Genomic DNA, 19,285 nt, shown 5'->3' with positions numbered 1-19,285 from the left:
AAATTTAAGTTTTGTTGTGGTTTCGTTTTTTAAATCCAAAACATAATTACACTCTCGTGTATACCATTCTTTTTTTTGCTTCGAATCCAAACTGGTCTCGGATTATTGCCAAATGCTAGAGCCAATAGCCGAATGGCTTAAGGCCAGTTTGGAGTAAAGCAAAAAACAAAGAGATACTGCCTTTTCTTAGATTTACTATTCGATTTGGTCAAACGTTATTTAATTGACTCGTGAATGCAAGTTACATAGAAAATGAAAGGGAAATGTGTATTATTATTATTATTATTATTATTAAAATTAGTAATATTATTATTATTTTTATAATTATTATTATTATTATTATTTTGTAGTTGTTGTTGTTGTATCTGTTATGTCTATATATCTATCTGATCAAATATTTGACATCTTGTGTGTGTGTATATTTCATTGTTTATGCATATTTAGTAAGTTTTCTTATTTTTCTTTATTGTTGTAAAGTCTTTAGTTTTGTTCGACTACACGTATTCAATATAGATAGATAATTTTGGATCATTAGGACGGGCTTTGACTTAACAAGTCGGGTTGTGCATTCGAGTGTGTGCTTGGGACTCATCTAAGCGTGTGTGTGTAGTGTGTGAGTGTGTTTGAGGGATGCAACTACATTTCTGTATGCAATCCATTTCTTTGCTCATAAATATATATATTTAATACTTATATGTGTAATTGTATATGCATATATAAATATATATACATTAGCTGTTGCTCTTGCTGCTGCTGTGATCTGCCTTCTTATTTGTTTAACTTGAATTCAGTAAAATTTACAAAGAGTATTCAAGCATTCGTTATATTAATTTCATATTTAATAAAGTAAGAAAGTCGTCTCGTCGACTTTGCTATACCATGCACCAAGTGGAAAAAATATTTTAGATTTCAAAGATCCAATAAAGCATTATTTTCAAACCGATTTGATAGTGATAGATATTAATAGCAAATATTAGTGTGTCAAATTTAATTGTAGAAGTTTTGATATTGGGAGTGAAAATCTCATTTTGTTTAATTACGGGGGCGGAAGTGCACGCGCCAAAATGTTTGCATACTACAATCTTTATAGAGCTCTTATAGTCTCCAATATCGAGTTGTTGAAAAGGGTCGGAAAAGCTTCCTTTTTTTAACCTCATGGGTGCATGGTACGAAAAGTGTTTCACTTCGGGTTTTCCGTTTTAATAATATCAATTTTTGTTTTGCCTTTGCCTTTTGCTCACAATTCCATTTAAAAATTGTTAATTAAAATTTAGATATCACAATTTAAACATTTTAATATTTTATGCCAAAAGATGAAACACGAAATTATAGTAATACAAAAAAAGGTAACACAAATCTAATCATAAAGACCAGTGCCAAAATATGAATAGCGCCTGTATCTACTAGCCCATTTTGAGAAAAAGGAAATGCGAAATTTAGGTTCAATGTCCTATCCAAAAACTTTCCCTTTTAGTTTTTAGTTAAATATCAACGAGTTCGAATGAAATCAAGTTCAACCTAAATAGTTTTCGATTGATGTGTTTAATGAATGAATTTAAGCAATGTAGCCAGATCAAAAGAGCATAATATCTAACTTCGATTAGAACAGAGATCTCAGAGATCTTTTCGAAACTGCATTATGCACTCACATTTATGTCTAGAAGGGACTAAAGAATTCGGAGGCATTTTGGCAATTGGTCTATTAAAGTTCATGTTTTAAGTTTCAATTGAAGGACATTGCACAATTTTAATTCATTTCAATATAGTTTCGTCTTGCCATGTGCTTAAATATACATACATATATGTACGTGTGTATGTATGCTAAGTGCTTTTTGCTTAATTTACAAATTAATTAAAATATTTTAATTGTTTATAATTTATTTTGCATTTTCATTTCTACTTGCTAAGACACACAAAAAATTCAATAACTATAGTTTTTCATTACTACTTTCTTATATTGTTTGTTTGTTTTTTTTTTTTTTTTGAATTTTATTACTTGTTTTTTTTTATTATTATCTAAATTCTAGTCTGAACTTCCAAATGCATGAAACGCTCTTGACCTTTAAATTAGTGTGGAATGTTTGTTTTTTTTTTTTTTTTTTTTGTTGTTTTTTGAATTTGTTTGTTTTTCATAATTTATATATAATTAATTAATACATATATATTTATATATATATATATTTAATTTTACAATTATTTACAAAGAGTGTAATTTTTTCCCAGTGTTTGTTTTTTGTTTTGTTTTTTGGTTGGAAGAAAAAGGAGAAAGTTATCAAGATTAGAAAAAATCAGTTTCAGTTTTTTATATGGATTGGTTTTTTTGTGTTTGTGGAGTGCATTAAGAAGGGTGGCGAGAAGCTTTAGGATAATTAGAATGAGTGTGTGCCTAGCCATAGCGTCTACATGGTGGGATCTAATGACGATTTATTCGAGTCGGACGCATTGGCATTGGCATTGGCGGCCCAGCCGCCGATGACAGCATCGGTTCCGTGATCGAATTCGATCGAATTATGGAATTGCGGTGGCTGTTGTGAGTGTTCCTGTTGCTGTTGCTGCTGGTGTTGTTGTTCTTGCTCTTGCTGCTTACTTTCCAAATAAGTGGCTATCTCATTGGCATTCTTATTAAAGGCTACCATCATCGCCGTATTGCCATTAGAGTCGCGTGCCTGTAAATTGGCTCCAGCTGCCACCAGCATTACACAAATATCGCGTCGATTCTGTTCAGCGGCAATATGCAAGGCTGACTGACCGCTATTAGGACAAATAAGGAATAACAAAAATATAAAGTAAAGCGAATTGATATCAATTTCATAGTCATACCGATCCTTGTCGGCCATATTGATGACACGTCGTGAGGCACAAGAAATTATATATTTGACAATGTCCTTATGATTATATTTGCAAGCAAAGTGCAAAGCTGTCTGTCCATTTTTGTTCACTGATTGTAATGAGTATCCTTGTTCATGTAGTGCTCGTAACTGAAAGACAAGAAGGAAATTTGCTTGATACTTCTCCTTCTGGGTAATATTATGTTGTATAAATCAGCTAACCAAACTGTTTCATCGATTAATTACCATATTGAGATCGCCACTCTGGGCTGCTAGTAGTATGGCGTCGGAAGTTTGCTCCAGAATAGGGCTATTACACATATGACATTGTGTAGGTGGTTGTGAGTGTGTGGGCATCGAGGAGTAGAGCAAATGAAAAGAACAAAATTCAAGCATCAGTTTTATATTGAATATATACCTTTTAATTCTATAATAGACTATAATGTGTATGCATTCTTATGAAGCGATTTTAGAATTTACGTAAAATTACAAGACATTTAAAGATAATTAGAGAGACATGAGGGGACACAGGTGAAAAGTGATATACAGAATACCTGAATCCATAACCAAAAACATCTTCGTTGAAACTGAACAAACGATCTTTGTTGCTGCATGCACAGATCAAAAAAAAATAATTATAATAATAAAAATCAAAAGAAAAACAAATTGTAAAAACATAAATTTTCTTTTTAAGAAGAAAACAGTTTTAAGGCAATGGAAATAATGAATTTCTCAAGTAATTTCTTAAGTAATTGTCACACGCAAACTAAATTAATCAAAAATTGAAGATTTCGTGTCTCGAGTTAAATTAAGTTAAAGATGGAGTTATAGAGATGTCGAGATAATTCAATATATAGGTATGATCAAAATCGTCAATTTTCATGGAGACAAAGACAACCAAATGAGCAGGACAGCACCACACTATACATACATAAGTTAGATATAATGTGGAATTTATCCTTTTAATTTTTCGTTTTGCTTGGTTAAAATGATTTAAATTAAGTCTTTGCTATTACCTCTTCCACTTCATCACTTTAATGGGCTTGGAGCCAATTTGCAAATCCTCATCTTTAAATAAAATTTTTTTCAAGTGTATTTCATGTTGGTGTGTGTGTGTGTTTATGTATGTGTACGTGTGAGTGTGTTAAAAAAGAAGAGTTGTACAAAATTATTAGTACATAGATCATATTTAAAAATTATTTACAAAAATCAAATTATAATACGGAAAAGGATCAACCATGTTATTTTCTCTATTCAGTGTAGGGAATATTGGGAACGGGGACAAGTTTGTTTTTAGATGAACCAAGTTACATATAACCTGCACTTACGATATGCGATTTCAAAAGGTTTACATGGCTGAGTGTAACGCAAAAGACCAAGCAGCAGCCGAAACAGTGTGTTTTTCGCCGAATCGGCGCCGTTTAGTGGACAAAGATAGGCAAGGTTCGAATTTGGTTTGTATAATCCACAAGGATTACCTTTTACTGGGAAAGCATTATTGTGCCAACTAGTGGGCCCCTTTAGAGTTGAATTGTAGCAAAAGAACAGAAGCACGGACTACCTTTGGCAGGGCTTAAGTGTTTAAGCCTTTGAAAGTTTTCGTCTTACTCTTTCTCTTACTTACAAGTGCCAAAGCAAAAAAACCTTTCAAAATTTCCTAACCAAAGAACGGACTGCAAGCGTAAGCCGAAATAAGCGGATCACATATTTCATCGTATGCTTGTATGACAGGTTAATGTATGTTAGAGTCACCATATATTGATCGACCACTGACTGTCCCTATAGATGGTGGTTCCAAAAAAGACTCAGCTTCGAGTGAAATAATAAAATAAGTTAGAATTTCCAACCACTTTTAGAGTTGAAGATATGGTATTGTCATTGCTTTTCTGAAGTTCTTCATCAGTTTACTGATACTAACAAGCCTTGAACAAACGTAATATACATACATACATATGTAATATGTAATATAATATACAACATTCGTGCACATTCAATTCCTTTTGTGCGTCGCACTCACTCCGTTCAATTCAATTCAAATGCATTTATTTAAACGTACGTTCTGAGTGAAGCCATGCAGCTCTCTAATATGTATCTCTTTTTGTACATATATACAACGACGATTGATTAAATATCAATGGAATCAGTGGACGTTTCAAAAATAATCTTGGAATTGGGTTTGAGTCGTTTTAACTAGAACATATCAATTACGAAAGATGCCGGTTATAACGATATTCAAGGGACCGGCATCTATTGTAAATGTAGAACTACCCGCCTGCGATTTTTTTTTGTGTTGTGTGTTGGTTTTTTATACCCTTTTTTGTACATGCTTGATCAGCACGATGAGACGAGCTCATAAAGTCATGTCTGGATCATCGCAAAATCTACCTAGATCGTTTAACATAGAATACTGAAAGTTTCCATCAGAGTTTCTATATACTGGACGCATTATGTATATATCCCGGAATGATAAGAACGATCAGTCGAAAACAGTGACTTCTCAATAACATCATTGTTTTCTAACTGTTTGGCATGAACTGCTTTCTAGGAGAATATTACACATAGTTATATACATATAATTCTGAATGTTTTTAAAGATCGGATGACTATATTATATATAAACATACGACAAAATGGCATGCTATATGGGAAATACTGCTCCCGCTTGACTTCGTCAGCCCTCTCCCGGAAACTCGATTCGTAGAAAAGGTAGTTTTTTTTGGCTTTGACGACTGAAGGTAAGGGAAGAGTTACAAAAATACTTGCAAAGGTGTGCTGACTTCGACTCTGTCGAAGTAAGACCCGGCCCTCTGGTTTTTTGTTTGGTTTATGTGGTTTTTGGTTGTGTAGGTAGAACGGAATACGGTTAGTCCTTGCGCGTTTAACTATTGATTAGGTAATCGTGGGTTAGTTAAAGGCGTTGGCTCGAATCAAATGTGAATAATTTCTCTACTTACATGGCAAAGACTAATCTGTATTCCAGTCCTATTTGATAGGTAGGTGTATATTATGTGTTAAGGCTAAGGTTCAAAGTGGGTATCAAAAGCATGCAAGATAGTTTATATGTAGTAGAAGGGTAAGCAACAAAACATATAACTGTAGGTAACGGTAACACCTAAACTCTTTTCTTCATTTCGTTATTAAAATTTGTTATATTGTGTTTTATCTTTTTTTTTTTGGTTTTTTGTGTTTTTCTCGATTAAAGCTCGATGCGCTTCTTGCGATAGTGTAGATGACAGAACATGCGTCTATCTAGATATGGCTGCTGCTCGGCCACCTGCTGCTGAATAACATCCAAGCGTTCTTGCAGCGTCATTTGCTGTTCGAGGGACGCATTGGTCGTCTGCATGGGTGGCCAGCAGCCAGCTAATAGAAGCCTACCCGTACTGCCGGCTGCACCGCGTCCTTGTGCCTGATCCATTTGACGTCGTTCGTTTTGTGCCTGCCGCTGCGAGAAGGCCGCAAACGAGCGCTCCTGGTCCGGTGTCTGTGGCATTGTGGCCGCCTCATGGTCGAGTATATAGAGCTCATCTATGGCGATATCGCATATGTAATGCAAATGCTCTTGGGCCCTATCAATGCGGAAATAATGCTCCGCAGTGCAGGCTTCAAAATAAGACAAATAATAATATGTTCTTTAAATTGTTTCAATAGAGATGTATACATCATTTTGTACTTACCATCAATGAAGCACCAATCCTGTGAGACCTTTGGATAAGAAATGGACTCTTCAAATTTAGTATTTAACATGTTGCGCACATGCTCGAGATCGCATTGAGATTCGATTTCAATTTGTCCCAATTTATTGGCCAATTTACGTAGCATCTCCTTATCGTAATGATATTGCTCATATTGTTGCATTGTCACGCGTAGAATATTCAATTGGAGTTTCTCTAGTGGATTGACACTGTAATAAATATAAAAGAGATTAATGACATCCTTCATTTTCAAACGTTTATTTCAAAACAAATGAAATAAAAAATCAATTGAAACGCAGCGATTGGTTAACTTTGTTATAAACTAAAGAGGGAACATGCCTGATAACTTGACTAAATTTGTTTTTGTGCAAAGAACTCAGCTGAATTTGCATCTTAGATAACGATTAAAAAGCGCATTCTCACACAAAGAGTATTCAAGGAGATTCTATATTCTTTATTAACAGGACGAGATTATAATATTCTTCCATCTTAACCAATGCAAACTTCTGTTATACCATCAAAGCTGCTGCAAAATGTTATATCTTATAACTCATGTTATATCTTGGACTCAGGCAGATTAGACTGAGTCCATAATATCACATATATAGTTCCCATGTGAACGGTCGGTCGAAAACTGTAATTTGTATCAATAACTTCGTTAGTTTTTGTTAAATGAATTATTGAGTCAATATTGATTAAGATCGAAAGACTATATCATATAGCTCACATTGGATCTATGGAAAAGCAAACTTTGACTGCGCCTTCTTCCTATTTAAATAATTCCTTAAAAAAAATTCCTTTAATAAGTTTCGTTTTCCGAATATTTATGTATATGTACCTATATTTTTTAGGATTTTCAATATTTTGGGAAGTTTTTCACTAAGCTCACTTTAATCGAATTGTTTTATATATCTACTGAGAAATTTCTCAATAATGAAGGATTTTCGATCGATGGTTATTTTGGCAGCTATATGTTATAGTGGTCCGATCCGACGAATTGTTAAATTTAATTTTCATTAGCAAATTAAAAGCTTAAATACCAAATGAGAGCGTAAAGCTGATTCACACAGGCGGACATGCATATATCGAGTCAGCTATAATGCTGATCAAGAATATATACACTGCGCGTCACCAGGTTAGCGCCCCCCTTTAAGCTCACTGACAATGTTCAATCAATTCGAAACCATCAGAGCTCCAGCTTTAAGATTTTTTTTATATTGTGCTACAATCATTTCTTTTTAAAATAAAATAACAATGGCAATTGTAGCAATAAGGAATTTGTTTTAATGAATGTTTTTGAGAAAGGTACAAAAAAAATGTAACAAAAATTTGGTCATCAGGTTAGCGCCCCCCGCGTTAAATTCAATTTAATTAATTTGATAACCAATAATATTAGTTTATGACACCTGTACATAAAATTTCTATAATTTTTAAGTAATATTAGTAGTGCGTAATCCCGCCTTTGATTGAAATTACTTCAAAAATTCGATTGGGAATTGAATTATACAGTTGTTCGATATAATTCAATGATATGGTTGACCAAGCATCTTTAATACCTTTGATCAACTCTGTCTTTGTAGTATACTGCTTTCCGGACTCATACACTTTCCTGACCAACCATCCCCAGACGTTTTCAATGATGTTAAGGTCGGGTGAGTATGGTGGCCACTCCATGAGATCAATTTTTTGGCCCTGAATCCATGACTTCACGGATCGGGCGGTGTGAATTGGCGCATTATCATGCTGGATAACCATACCATACCATGAAATTTTTCATATAGGCTTGTATATATTGCATAGTTTGTATATCTCGGATTCAGCCGGATCGGACCACTATATCATATAGATCCTATACAAATGTCAAAGTCACGAGCAGTGACTTTTCTCAATAACTTCCTTATTTTCTGAACTTTTGTCGTCAAATTAAATATTGGTGAGTTTATTGCACCTATAAACGACTGTGCCAAATTGGATCAAGATCGGGTGACTATATCATATAGCTCCCTTAGGAACGATCGGTCGAGAACAGTGACTTTTGTCAATAACTTCGTTACTTTTGACGCGATTAAACATTTGTTAGTTTAATATATCTGTTATTCACTGTGCCAAATTTTATGACGATCGGCTACCTATATCATATAGCTACCATAGGAGCGATCGGTGGAAAATAGTGACTTTGATTAATAACCTCGTCATTTCCTATGCTAAGATTGTAGGCCGTTCTTTCGCAAAAAACCTTTTTCCACTTTGACGGCTATAGATAGGGAAACAGTTACTAAACAAGTTGCAAGGGTATACAAACTTTGAAGTCGAAGTTAGCCCCGGCCCTCTGGTTTTAAAATACGCTGTGCAAGGGTATGAAAACCAAAGAAACTAGTCATGCGTATTGGTTCATAGTAATAAACAATCTTAAAGTAGCGAAACGAGTAAAAAGCTGCTTCGATTACTGTTAGGGATTCATTGTCCGCCCTTGACGGGAAGTAGGTGCATGTCTATGGTAAAGGCAACTAGATGGATGGATACAGATACTCACTGAACATCGCCGCGTCCGTGCTTACGCTTGGCCAGCATGAGCGCCTTGTTAAGCAATTCAATCTCAATGATTGAGGGCTTGACGCGACAGGCCTCGCCATCGACTTGCATGGGAATGGTTCGCTTGGTGATAATCCTGGCCTTGCGGCATTGACAGATACAGGTGCCATGCATGCCCGCTTGTAGCATAGGCAACTGGTAGGTGGTTAGGCCCACCACCTCCATCAGGCCGTCATCAATGGATGGCTTTGATTGGCTAAAGGAGTCGTTCCAGGGATGAGTGCCTCCGCTATAGCTGTGGGATTTAGATAGTTGATTAGTCGATGCAATTACTTCCTACTACCACTTAATCTTCATTTCAATTTAATCGATATTTCTCTCACCTGGGTATGTTGAGAAAGAGTACGGCATGACAGCCGGCATCGCGCAGTTTGCCGGTGAAGTCCTGGCCATCGCATTCAAGTGATACCCATTGGGAAAGATTGCGATATTGACGTAGAATTAAATCCTTGCCACCCATTTGGCCATAGTACATTTTGTTACGCAAACGTGAATTGAATCGCTCTGGATGAGCTTCACGGGCCTCATGGAATTCCAATGCAATATGGGCATCCACACCGAATGAGAAATAATTATTAATCACATTTAACGGCACATTAGGCTTGCTTCGATCCACATGATCATCGGTAACATCATCGTTGGGTGTGACTTTGACCCGCCAGCGATCCATTAGCACGCACTGCGACATGCCAATTTCTCGTAAAATTTTCCCAATAGGTTCATCCGTATAGCCCTACAGCGAGAGAATGTTTCATTCAAAAAAGAATAGAAGTATTGAAAAAGAAGTCTACCCCATTTCTGACCGTTAGTGTCGAAATATTTTAACTAAGAGGTAGATACTTGAAGCGGACAGGTTAGAAATCTTTATAATTGAGTTACTTACCCCGCCCCAACCTAGGGAGCGAGCGAGATCGTTGCCAGTGCCCAAAGGCAACACGCCCACAGCTGGCACTGGTTGGAGCGGTGGATGTATCTGATCCAGGACTGATAAGACCCAACCCACAGTGCCATCTCCGCCACAAGCCAGGACACGTAAATTTGGAGCCTTGCGAAACATATCGAGACTTAAGTTGGAAACAGAATTATTAATTATTATAATTAGTTGTCTGCTTGTTGTTTGTTATGTTTTAATAGTACTCACCCCATTTTTGGACCACCTTGAGTTAGATCAAAGACTTGACGTGGATTAAGCAAATGCTGAAATTTACCCAACAACTTGACGCCCTGATTGCCTCCGGATTTAGGATTGATGAAAACAATGACCGGTATTACCTCCGGTGATGGTATTGGCTTAACAATAAACGCACGCGGCTCCTTCTTTTCCTCTTTTCCCCTTTGACGTTGCTTTTGAGTTTGCTTTTTACTTTTGCCGCCACCGGCACCACCAGTTGGAACACCTGCTCCCCCGCCGCCAGCATTGTTCTTATTGCTAACACGTATTGAGGATTTAAAATTGCCCTTATTAGGCAGCTTGACAATCCACGATGGTGGCACAATAATCGGTGCATAGTTGCCTAAAAGAAAGTAAGATAAGGATAAAAATGGGCACAAGGACACAATGGTCACAGCAGGAATAAGGCAAATAACCAGCTAATTGAGTGTGCGTGTTGATTCGAAGCTAAATTAAATTTGCCACCTTTAAATACAGTTAAATTACAAGAACAAAAGTGATGTGATGATGTACAGAACACTGGATAAAGACAAATATGCCAGAATCCAGTCTGCATCGTCGCTATTCTACTTTTCTTAACGGAATTACCAGGACATACCAGAGGACATACCAGAGAGCAATTATGAATGCCACAAAAGGGCATAAGGGCACCGAAAGACAGACAGAAAGAGAATGGGTACAAAAGAACTTAGCCCATGTATGATGACACCGTGAGCTACTTTAATCTTCTCTAAACAATGGATAATAAAATTGATTAACTACTAGAGATATACACACATCGTCTCGATCAAATATAACTCGGCTCTTCGTTGCTATCACATCCGATATATTATTTTTACCTAGTATAATTAATATTGATAATAAGCCGATAGTTTCGTTCAACATGAATGCTATGAAACTTGGATTCAAACAGTTAAATTATCAACATTCAAAACGGTTTGAAAACGAAAACATATCTTTGAATTAGATACACATTGTCAATTCGTTTGTTTACTTGAGTGAGCTCTCTTTAGTATGAGGTTTATAAAGTGTAACTTCCAAATTTCTTCTAGTTTTAATTAAGACCAAACACAAATTGTTGATGTCACACTGTTAGGTTTCAGTATTGCGTTTCTATCACGCGGCCATCTCTAAAAGGAAAATCGTATTAGACCCGGAGATGTGGTCGGTTAAGAGCTGGCAAAACAAAAGGTTCTCGATGGATGCCGAGAGATGCGACGTGTGCTAGTAATTGTGTTTTGCGCTTTATTTCGTTGTCTTGTCTCGTCCGGCATTGTCTGTCACTGTGTGTGTGCGTAATGCATTGCTCCGAGGGTGTTCTAACAAGACGTTCATTGAGACACTTTACAAAAAAAGTGCGGGCCACTGTGGGTAGAGGGCGGGTGTGGCATAGAATCCGCTAAGACGAATGAAATAAAGACGTTTTGGCATCAAAAGGTTGCCTACGCCACACAAGAATAAGTAACGACTTTCTGTTCACATATTTTCTTGTATTTTTTCCCTTTTTTTTTTGTTTGTTCGAACAGGAATATAATTTTTAATTGACAGTATGGTTACGTAAAAAAACAAATATATGTCCCTATCCTTTTTCAAAACTAACTAACACTAATATGGTCAGGGAGCAAAACAGTCAATAGTTTCCATACTTAGGGTTTCTTTTGAATAATCTTATACGTTTTTTGTCGGTTTACGATATAGCTAAGAGCAGCGGCAAGTGTTGTGGCTGCCGTCATATACCAAAGGCAATGGAGCACCGGATGATCCAGATAGTTCCAAATAGGAGCACCCAGGCTGATGCCAATGGTGGCCAGCTGAACTCCTGTATTCACTTTACTAATCATAGTTGGCTCCAATTGGGCAGTCACATGGGTGACGTCCAAGTAGCGTGAGATGGTTTTTGGAGGCGGTAGACTAATATAGCGTATGGCCGAGCCGGCAGCCAGCAAAAAGATGTCACGAGAGAGAACAATCCCAGTTAGCCAGATGGGAAGCAAAGCGCCATGATTTAGGGAAACGACCAGAATGGCTATTAGGAATTTATCAGCCATGGGATCGAGAAATGAACCCGCCTTGGTGGCCTGAGAGGGCCATCGTCGGGCTATTTGGCCATCCAATAGATCACTGATCCCTGCCACAGCCAACAGACTCATGGCCATGTTGAAATCACCCTGTACTATTACATAGCCAATATAGGGTGAGAGTATGGCTCGGCCTATGGTCAGCATGTTGGGTATCGTCATTATATTCTCTCGCTCTTCCGTGATCTCTCCAACCTTTTTGCGGATTCGTTCTTGAACCAAATGACGTGCTTCGCGTATATCATCGACCAGGATATTGCGTCGTTCAATGAATCCGGCCCTCTGCTTATCAATGACGCCTTGCCACAGATCTCGACCCTGGATGGTACGCTTATGCAGCGAATGTTTCTTGTCATCGGTATGCAGGCGCAGGCGAGCCACATCCCAGTTTCGTCTCTGGTTGATATCCAAAAACGAGATGCGTATGAATCCCGAGGCGGCCGCATAACGATTCAGACAATTCACAAAGCTGCTGCCCCCCACTCCAAATACATGGACCAAGGCTGTGGATCTACCCAGGTGCAAGGCCCCTGCGCCTAGAGGTCGGTGCACTTGACGGAAGAGAATAGCTGGCAACATTCTCAGATCACTTAGTCGTCTTTAATAGTTAAATGTTAACCAAAATTTTAAATATTCCTTTGGATTTTCAGACGATTTTGGATTCGCGTTGCCAGAAAGAGTCACCACCTTTACAAATTGAAAACAATGGACAGTTTATAATGGATGTCCGAGAATTTTAGCAAATTATTCGCTATTGAAACAGAAATTTTTGAAAATTGGATCAGATGAAAATTAAATAAATTACGAATAAAACTTGGAATTAAAAACTTCGAATAAATATTTGCCGTCAATGTTTTCTTGTTGAAATTTAGAAACTAAGACATCCTAAAATCTACGTTTGAAGTAATAAAAACAAGGCATACTAGATTATAATTACATAGTAAGTAGCTAAATCACTCAAGGGGCAATCTACTATTGCAACTCTATATATCTACGTATACGTAAACGCACATTTAACACTGTAACACAATAAGAATTAGCAAGGAAACATTCCTGACCTCAATGCTATTAAGAATAATTCGACCTTATGGCCAAAAATGGAAGCAAAAGAAGGACGGAGAGAGAGACCGAGAGCAACAATTTCAACAGTAAAAAAATGTTTTTTGTAGCATATTTTCTTTAAGCATCAAGTATTTATAAAGCAGTTTTGTAGTTGTTTGGTCCCATTAAACATTCCACAAATATCATTTACGGCATTAATGATTGCGACACTTTTATTGCCAGAATAAACCGAATAATAATGAAGTGTATCATAAATTTGTAGACATTTTCAAGCAGTTTGTTTCTAAAATCATCCACCTAAAATGTCTATGAAACTATTTACTCACTGACTGGTACCCATACACAAAACAGCAGAGTCGATTATCGATGGCTTCGATTGTGGCTGAGGGTTGTGTGGCTTTAACTTTTTTAAATCTAAAATTATAATGCATTTGCCAAAAAAAAAAAAAACACAAAAACACGAAATTGGCGTAATTGATGGACGCAGTAATTATAAAATAATCAACCTAAAATTATAAAATATTAAATATATAATCATTGAGTCGACAACCCTATTGTTAACATTTGAAATTGAATTTAAATTGAAAATGGGTTGAAACAAATTAATTCAAATGTTGGGAAATGCCCACTTACCCGGTATCGGTTTCGAGAACAATTTTCAATTAAATGTTGTAATTAGAGAGTTTTGCGTTGCTCTCTCAATTAAAATTCAATCTAATTGAATTTTCATTTGAAACTATACACGTCTATACAAACGTAATTAATTAAAATCATATTTTTAAAGTGCGGCATCAAATGAACTGATTTGTAGTTGTTTATGCGTCTATTTTTTTCTTTTTTTGATGGGCAATAATTACTATTTGGAGCATTTCTTCAAAAGCAAGTTCGTTGTGACGTTTTGTCTAAAACGACTTATGCTTCATTTTTTTAAAGATATTTTTATAAAACAATAAATTAATAAATATAAGAAGAATAGTTATCAGGGATTGCTGAAATGCAGATTGATCCACAAATAATCAAATTCAACAGGATTTTGTTTTATTTCGACAGTGTGATACCCTGCATTTTATTTTGTATGGATTCAGAGAGTCATCTATTTTGTGACGCCTCTGATCCCTGTGAACCCATACTGAACACAGACGCCTGAAACTAAAAAGGCCAAAAAGGGCTTTTTCGACCCCGTTAACGCTATATTTGATTGATCAGTCCATCTAGTTATGTTCTCCCAGCAGAGCTATCGGCTGCTATGTAAGCTTGTTTTTTTCCCACGCCCACTTTCGCCCTTCGTAATTCGAGTCAGCTTATGAATATTAGCTTTATTCAGCCAAAATAGTGCAGTTGGCAAGTGAAATGTGCTTGTATGAGTAAGCGAGATAGCATGTAGAAAGATTTGTTTGTGCATTATATATGTTGCATGGTATACCGAGGCCGGTGAAACGACTTACTTGCTTGCCTTTAAAGAGGGTAAAAAACCACATAACGAAAAGAAAAACGCAAGGTGGGAGAGAAGGGGGAAGAGTGAGCGACAGAGAACGGACAGAGAAAGGGTTGAAATAAAGATTATGGTTTGAGTTTGGTTTTTCGCACAAATTTTAATTAAGTTAACGGGCCGCAATTTATATTTGCATTCGCGTCACGTAATTAATCAAAGGACAATGGGCAGGAGAGAAACCAGTGAACGAGCGACATAAAAAGAGAAAGTTAGAGCGCCAACAGAGATAGAAAAATGAATGGCTGGATGGATGAATGAATAAAACCAAAAAAAATAAAAAAACAAGTATGACAACTTACCCAAACGACATTCCTCTCCAATTTTGGCCTGATTGAAGCATGACTCCTTGTTGTGGTAGATCTCATGGCACCAGGCACAGGATAGCGCAACAATTTCCTTCGACCCAAAGAGTTTACTCTGAACAGCCTGCAGAAAATAAATTAATGACATTTGCATAAGAGTATGTATGATATAATTAATACTGATAATCTCACCTTGCCGCACTGCTTGCATTTGCCCTTCTCCATTTTGCGATGCACCCAATGGTGATGGGTGGTCGTCTGCTCTCGATATTGTCGTATCCCCACATCTCGATATGTTGGCTTACACGCTAGTTGAGTCTTTTCATTCACAATTGGAATGCAATTCTGATGTGCAATCAGCTGACAGGCCGAACACTTCATGCGCTGTCCGCTCTTCTGCAAGAACAGAAAAAAGGACACACACACACACACACATACATACACAATCAATTTTCAATTTCCAGTGTTTTTACGATTTTCTGTTGTTTTCCTTTCTGTTTTTTACAACTTTCCTGTTTTCCAAATTAAATGAACAAATTATCGCCAGACAGATGAGAACCACAAAACATATTGAAATCCTTAATAAAGTCGCAGTCCAACATCTGCCTTAATTAACTTAAAAAACTAAAGTCAAATTATTTATTTATCACATGTCAAATAAAAGTTCATTTAACTAAGGAATGGATATATTGACAAAAAGTCGCTTCCACCACAGCCTCTCAGCTTTAATTAACCTGAATTGTACAAAAGGGGACACATTTAGACCGAACAAACTACTAATAGCAAACATAAAATATTTGCATTTTTGTTTTGCTTTGATAGGATTTAAAGTTTAAAAATTTTAGAATCTACTAACAAATGTGTTTTGTTAAAAATATTCGGACGAAGTACAAATTGATTTCCACTTGATGTGAGAACCGCTGCAGCAGATTGGGTGAAAAACTGTTTGGCAATTTGGGAAATCTATTAAAGTTCCTACCAACTTACCTATAGTCTCTTTATTTATTCTCTCTTATTTATTATCCAATTTAAAAGACACTTCCATATTGACTATGTTAAGTTGGAATCAAAAGATTAATGGTAATTTTTAATCATTTTGTTAGATATAAGTCTTCTCGAACAACCCAAAATCGTTGTGTGAAATCTTATCCGTACAACGGTTATTGGTTAATAGGAACATTAACTGTATGAAATGAGACATCTTTCTCGTTCCGGATGTGTTGGACGAGACGAGACCTAATTAAGTCAGCTTCATGACAAAACCTTCACAAAACACAACTTCATCTCTGCATCTCATCGCATACCCACGAACAGCCTATTATACTTGCTGTTTTTGGAATTCCTGCCCTCTCCCTTTTTCCTTGTCTCTTTTGTTGAACATTTTCTGATTAGAATATTTGCCTTTGTCCAAGTTTGGTATGACATACCAAACTCACATTGCTGCTCCTCCTCTGCTGTGCACCTAGAACTATACTCATTCCAATAGTTATACACACACAGACACAAAACGTTCCCTTTTCCTTTCTGCTTTTTTCTTCTTTTTCTAATTTTCTCACCCACATGCAGATGAAGATAAACAGCATTTTCGCTTTCGGTTCTCCATCTCTTTTGCTGGTCCTCATCAACTCATACGCCCAAGCAGGCAATGACCATGACAAAGCACTTGCAACTTTTGGCAGTTATATGCCACCCACAATCCAAACACCCGCCTTTCCACCCACTCTGGATTGTGCCACGCCCAACTTAGACATTAGATTGCGTGTGCGTCTCACAAAAATAATAATAATAAGAAAAAACGTAAGAAGGGAAAAGAAATGTTGAATAAGCACGCAATAAATAAATTACACATGTAAGCTTTCATTTGTACTTGCTACTTTTTGGGTGTTCCCCCTCTCTTGCCCTCTCCTTTGTTTAATTGAATTGAGGGAATATTTGCAAACCTGTACACACATATGGATACATGTACTTACAATGCACTCCTCGTTGAGGCAGCAGAGGTCACCCGAGGCTGATGTCGGCTTCCAGTAGTGTTCACCCTGTACTGCATTCTCCGTCCAATCTGGTACAATGCGTATGGGTCGACGGGCATTGCTCGAAGAGGCAGTCCGCCTAGAAAATTTTAATAAAATAATCCATCAGTTGGTAAAACTCTTCTAAATGAAAATGTAATGAAAAGCAGCTTTATTGATAAGTACTGAAAATGTTTGCCTTTGGGTTCCTAAATTGATTTATCAAGTTGGAATCCATTTCTCAAACGTTTTTGTCTCCACAGTACGTTTTTGTCGCTACAGTATACCAGTTTAATGTTAAAATTAAATATAAACTAATCTTCTGCTGTACCAGGCCATTAGCCATATTACTTGTACATGAACCACACGATTTTTCTGTACACACATCCATAACCTTCAAATTCTGACTCTATTCCTTTCTAATTCGCTACACCCACTACCCCATTCCCCTCGATAAAGCATTGGTACATACATTAGTGATCGGCACGCATCCACATATAGTTTATGTGGCGGTGTGTCTGCTTGATTTGTTCTGCTCATTGGGCAGTTCCATTTTAAATTTACTATAACGCATGCTATATTTATTCGAGCTTAACAAAATTTGGCAATATGATGTTTAACATTATGTGTAGTGTACTTTATCTCACTCAGGTAATAAATAGCTTAAGTCCCACAAGCTTTTACAGTGGACAATCGGATGAACGGACAGATGTACATTGGCTAGTGAAACTTATCTAGAATATACGTACATATATATATACTTTTCCTTCCCTGCGTCACAAACATCTAACCATCTTTATAATGATCTCTGCAGGGGTATTAAAATAAATGGAAAATCTACGTCTCTGGGACTATGTTTGTATTTATTATTAAATTCCGATAAAGTATATTATCTAGACGTTTGTTCAAATGGCATTATTTTCATGGAAAAAAACAAATCCACTCCTGATCGGTACGAGTATTGACATTCCCTTGCCCGTCAGTTTATTTTAATAAATTCATTCAGTTAAAGAGCTATTGTGATGACATTTAGTACGCGATACCATAATTTAACTGTCATAAGAGCGATTGATAACTTTAATCAGAAAAATTGTCTTGTTTCTGGATAAGTATATCATTAAGGGCAGGCTTTGACACAAATTCGACTTTTTGTCGAAAAAAACATAAGAACATGCAAGGGTATACAAAAATCGACATGGCCCTATTTTCTTAATGTCTTTTCGGTAAGATTTTTTGATAAGCAGGCAAAACCAATCAAATACATCAATAAAAATCTTAGATAATAGATTTTAGCAACATGGTCCAAAAATAAAATAGAAATAGTTTGCGACAATTTTTTGCTACGGCCGAAATCCCTTAGTGGCCACTCACCTTTTGCGTCGCCAGGTGCCCAATGAATCAAGTTTCCTTTGACGAAATGCCGACTTTCTTTGCATGCCTATGGATGAGCGTCGAAAGCGACGTATGCCCCCCGATGAGGAGCTGCCACCACCGGCAACGTTAACCGGATGAAGCAAACCTGTGTCAACCCATGATCCGCCAATACCAATGCCTACGGCCACGCCTATTCCACGCTGAGATTGAGATTGGGTTAGAGGTAGATGAGAACGCGTCGGCGGCGGGGGCAGCGGCTGCTGCTGATGTTGATGTTGACTTGATGTTGATGATGATGATGACGTCGACGTGGATGATATGGATGAATGACTACTGCTGCCCTCCCCGTCATATTCGTCTTCCGTTTGGAATTCCTCGTGCACTGCATGAAGCAGACGCTCCATGTTTAGAAATGTTGTTGCTTCTGTCACGATGTTGCTGCTGCTGGTGGTGTTGCTGCTGCTGTCGCTGTCACAGTTCAAATAAGATATGAACATGGCAACAACTTCTACGAATTTTCTTAATTTTTCATTCTTCCCACTTGTTGTTATTCTTCACTTCACTTGATTAGAGACGAGCACACACGTGCGCTAGTTTTTTTTCTATGCGCCTTTTTTTTCTTCTTTCTTTCTTTCGTTTTTGTTATTATTTTTCCTTTAGTTAATGCGTTTCAAAAGCAATT

The 19,285-nt window shown here is 36.9% G+C and overlaps 2 protein-coding genes across 6 annotated transcripts in view; both read right to left on the bottom strand.

Annotated features, from left to right (window-relative positions):
• Positions 1 to 2,364: 2,364 nt before the first annotated feature.
• The window catches only part of LOC6653033 (eye-specific diacylglycerol kinase), a 40,501-nt gene continuing 23,580 nt past the window's right edge, over positions 2,365 to 19,285 (bottom strand). Inside the window, exons 1-15 of one of the 5 annotated variants that reach the window (XM_023181422.2) lie at positions 18,601 to 19,117; positions 17,191 to 17,329; positions 15,413 to 15,616; positions 15,218 to 15,344; positions 10,257 to 10,629; positions 9,999 to 10,179; positions 9,439 to 9,848; positions 9,057 to 9,350; positions 6,506 to 6,732; positions 6,207 to 6,431; positions 3,845 to 3,896; positions 3,383 to 3,436; positions 3,075 to 3,138; positions 2,821 to 2,978; positions 2,365 to 2,751 (exon numbers count right to left, since the gene is read on the bottom strand). In XM_023181422.2, the coding sequence (XP_023037190.1) occupies positions 2,400 to 2,751; positions 2,821 to 2,978; positions 3,075 to 3,138; positions 3,383 to 3,436; positions 3,845 to 3,896; positions 6,207 to 6,431; positions 6,506 to 6,732; positions 9,057 to 9,350; positions 9,439 to 9,848; positions 9,999 to 10,179; positions 10,257 to 10,629; positions 15,218 to 15,344; positions 15,413 to 15,616; positions 17,191 to 17,329; positions 18,601 to 19,100 (3,360 nt within the window). In that variant the 5' untranslated portion in view covers positions 19,101 to 19,117 and the 3' untranslated portion in view covers positions 2,365 to 2,399. Of the gene's footprint in view, positions 2,752 to 2,820; positions 2,979 to 3,074; positions 3,139 to 3,382; positions 3,437 to 3,844; positions 3,897 to 6,206; positions 6,432 to 6,505; positions 6,733 to 9,056; positions 9,351 to 9,438; positions 9,849 to 9,998; positions 10,180 to 10,256; positions 10,630 to 15,217; positions 15,345 to 15,412; positions 15,617 to 17,190; positions 17,330 to 18,600; positions 19,118 to 19,285 lie in introns of those variants that run through there. The other 4 variants (XM_023181418.2, XM_023181423.2, XM_023181419.2 and 1 more) reach the window with 4 other exon arrangements.
• LOC26529883 (probable cardiolipin synthase (CMP-forming)) lies at positions 11,814 to 13,243 on the bottom strand. Its single transcript, XM_015176437.3, has one exon. The coding sequence runs from the start codon at positions 12,941 to 12,943 to the stop codon at positions 11,933 to 11,935; it is 1,011 nt and encodes a 336-aa protein (XP_015031923.1). The 5' UTR covers positions 12,944 to 13,243; the 3' UTR covers positions 11,814 to 11,932.

This window comes from Drosophila willistoni, unplaced genomic scaffold, assembly GCF_018902025.1.
Source record: "Drosophila willistoni isolate 14030-0811.24 unplaced genomic scaffold, UCI_dwil_1.1 Seg793, whole genome shotgun sequence".
Taxonomy (NCBI): Eukaryota; Metazoa; Arthropoda; class Insecta; order Diptera; family Drosophilidae; genus Drosophila; species Drosophila willistoni.
Note: the sequence above shows the minus strand (reverse complement) of the source record. Positions and strands in the feature narration are given on the sequence as shown.

Excerpts from the sequence above, each read along its gene's own strand:
- LOC26529883 (XM_015176437.3), bottom strand. The coding sequence starts at position 12,943 with ATGTTGCCAGCTATTCTCTTCCGTCAAGTGCACCGACCTCTAGGCGCA.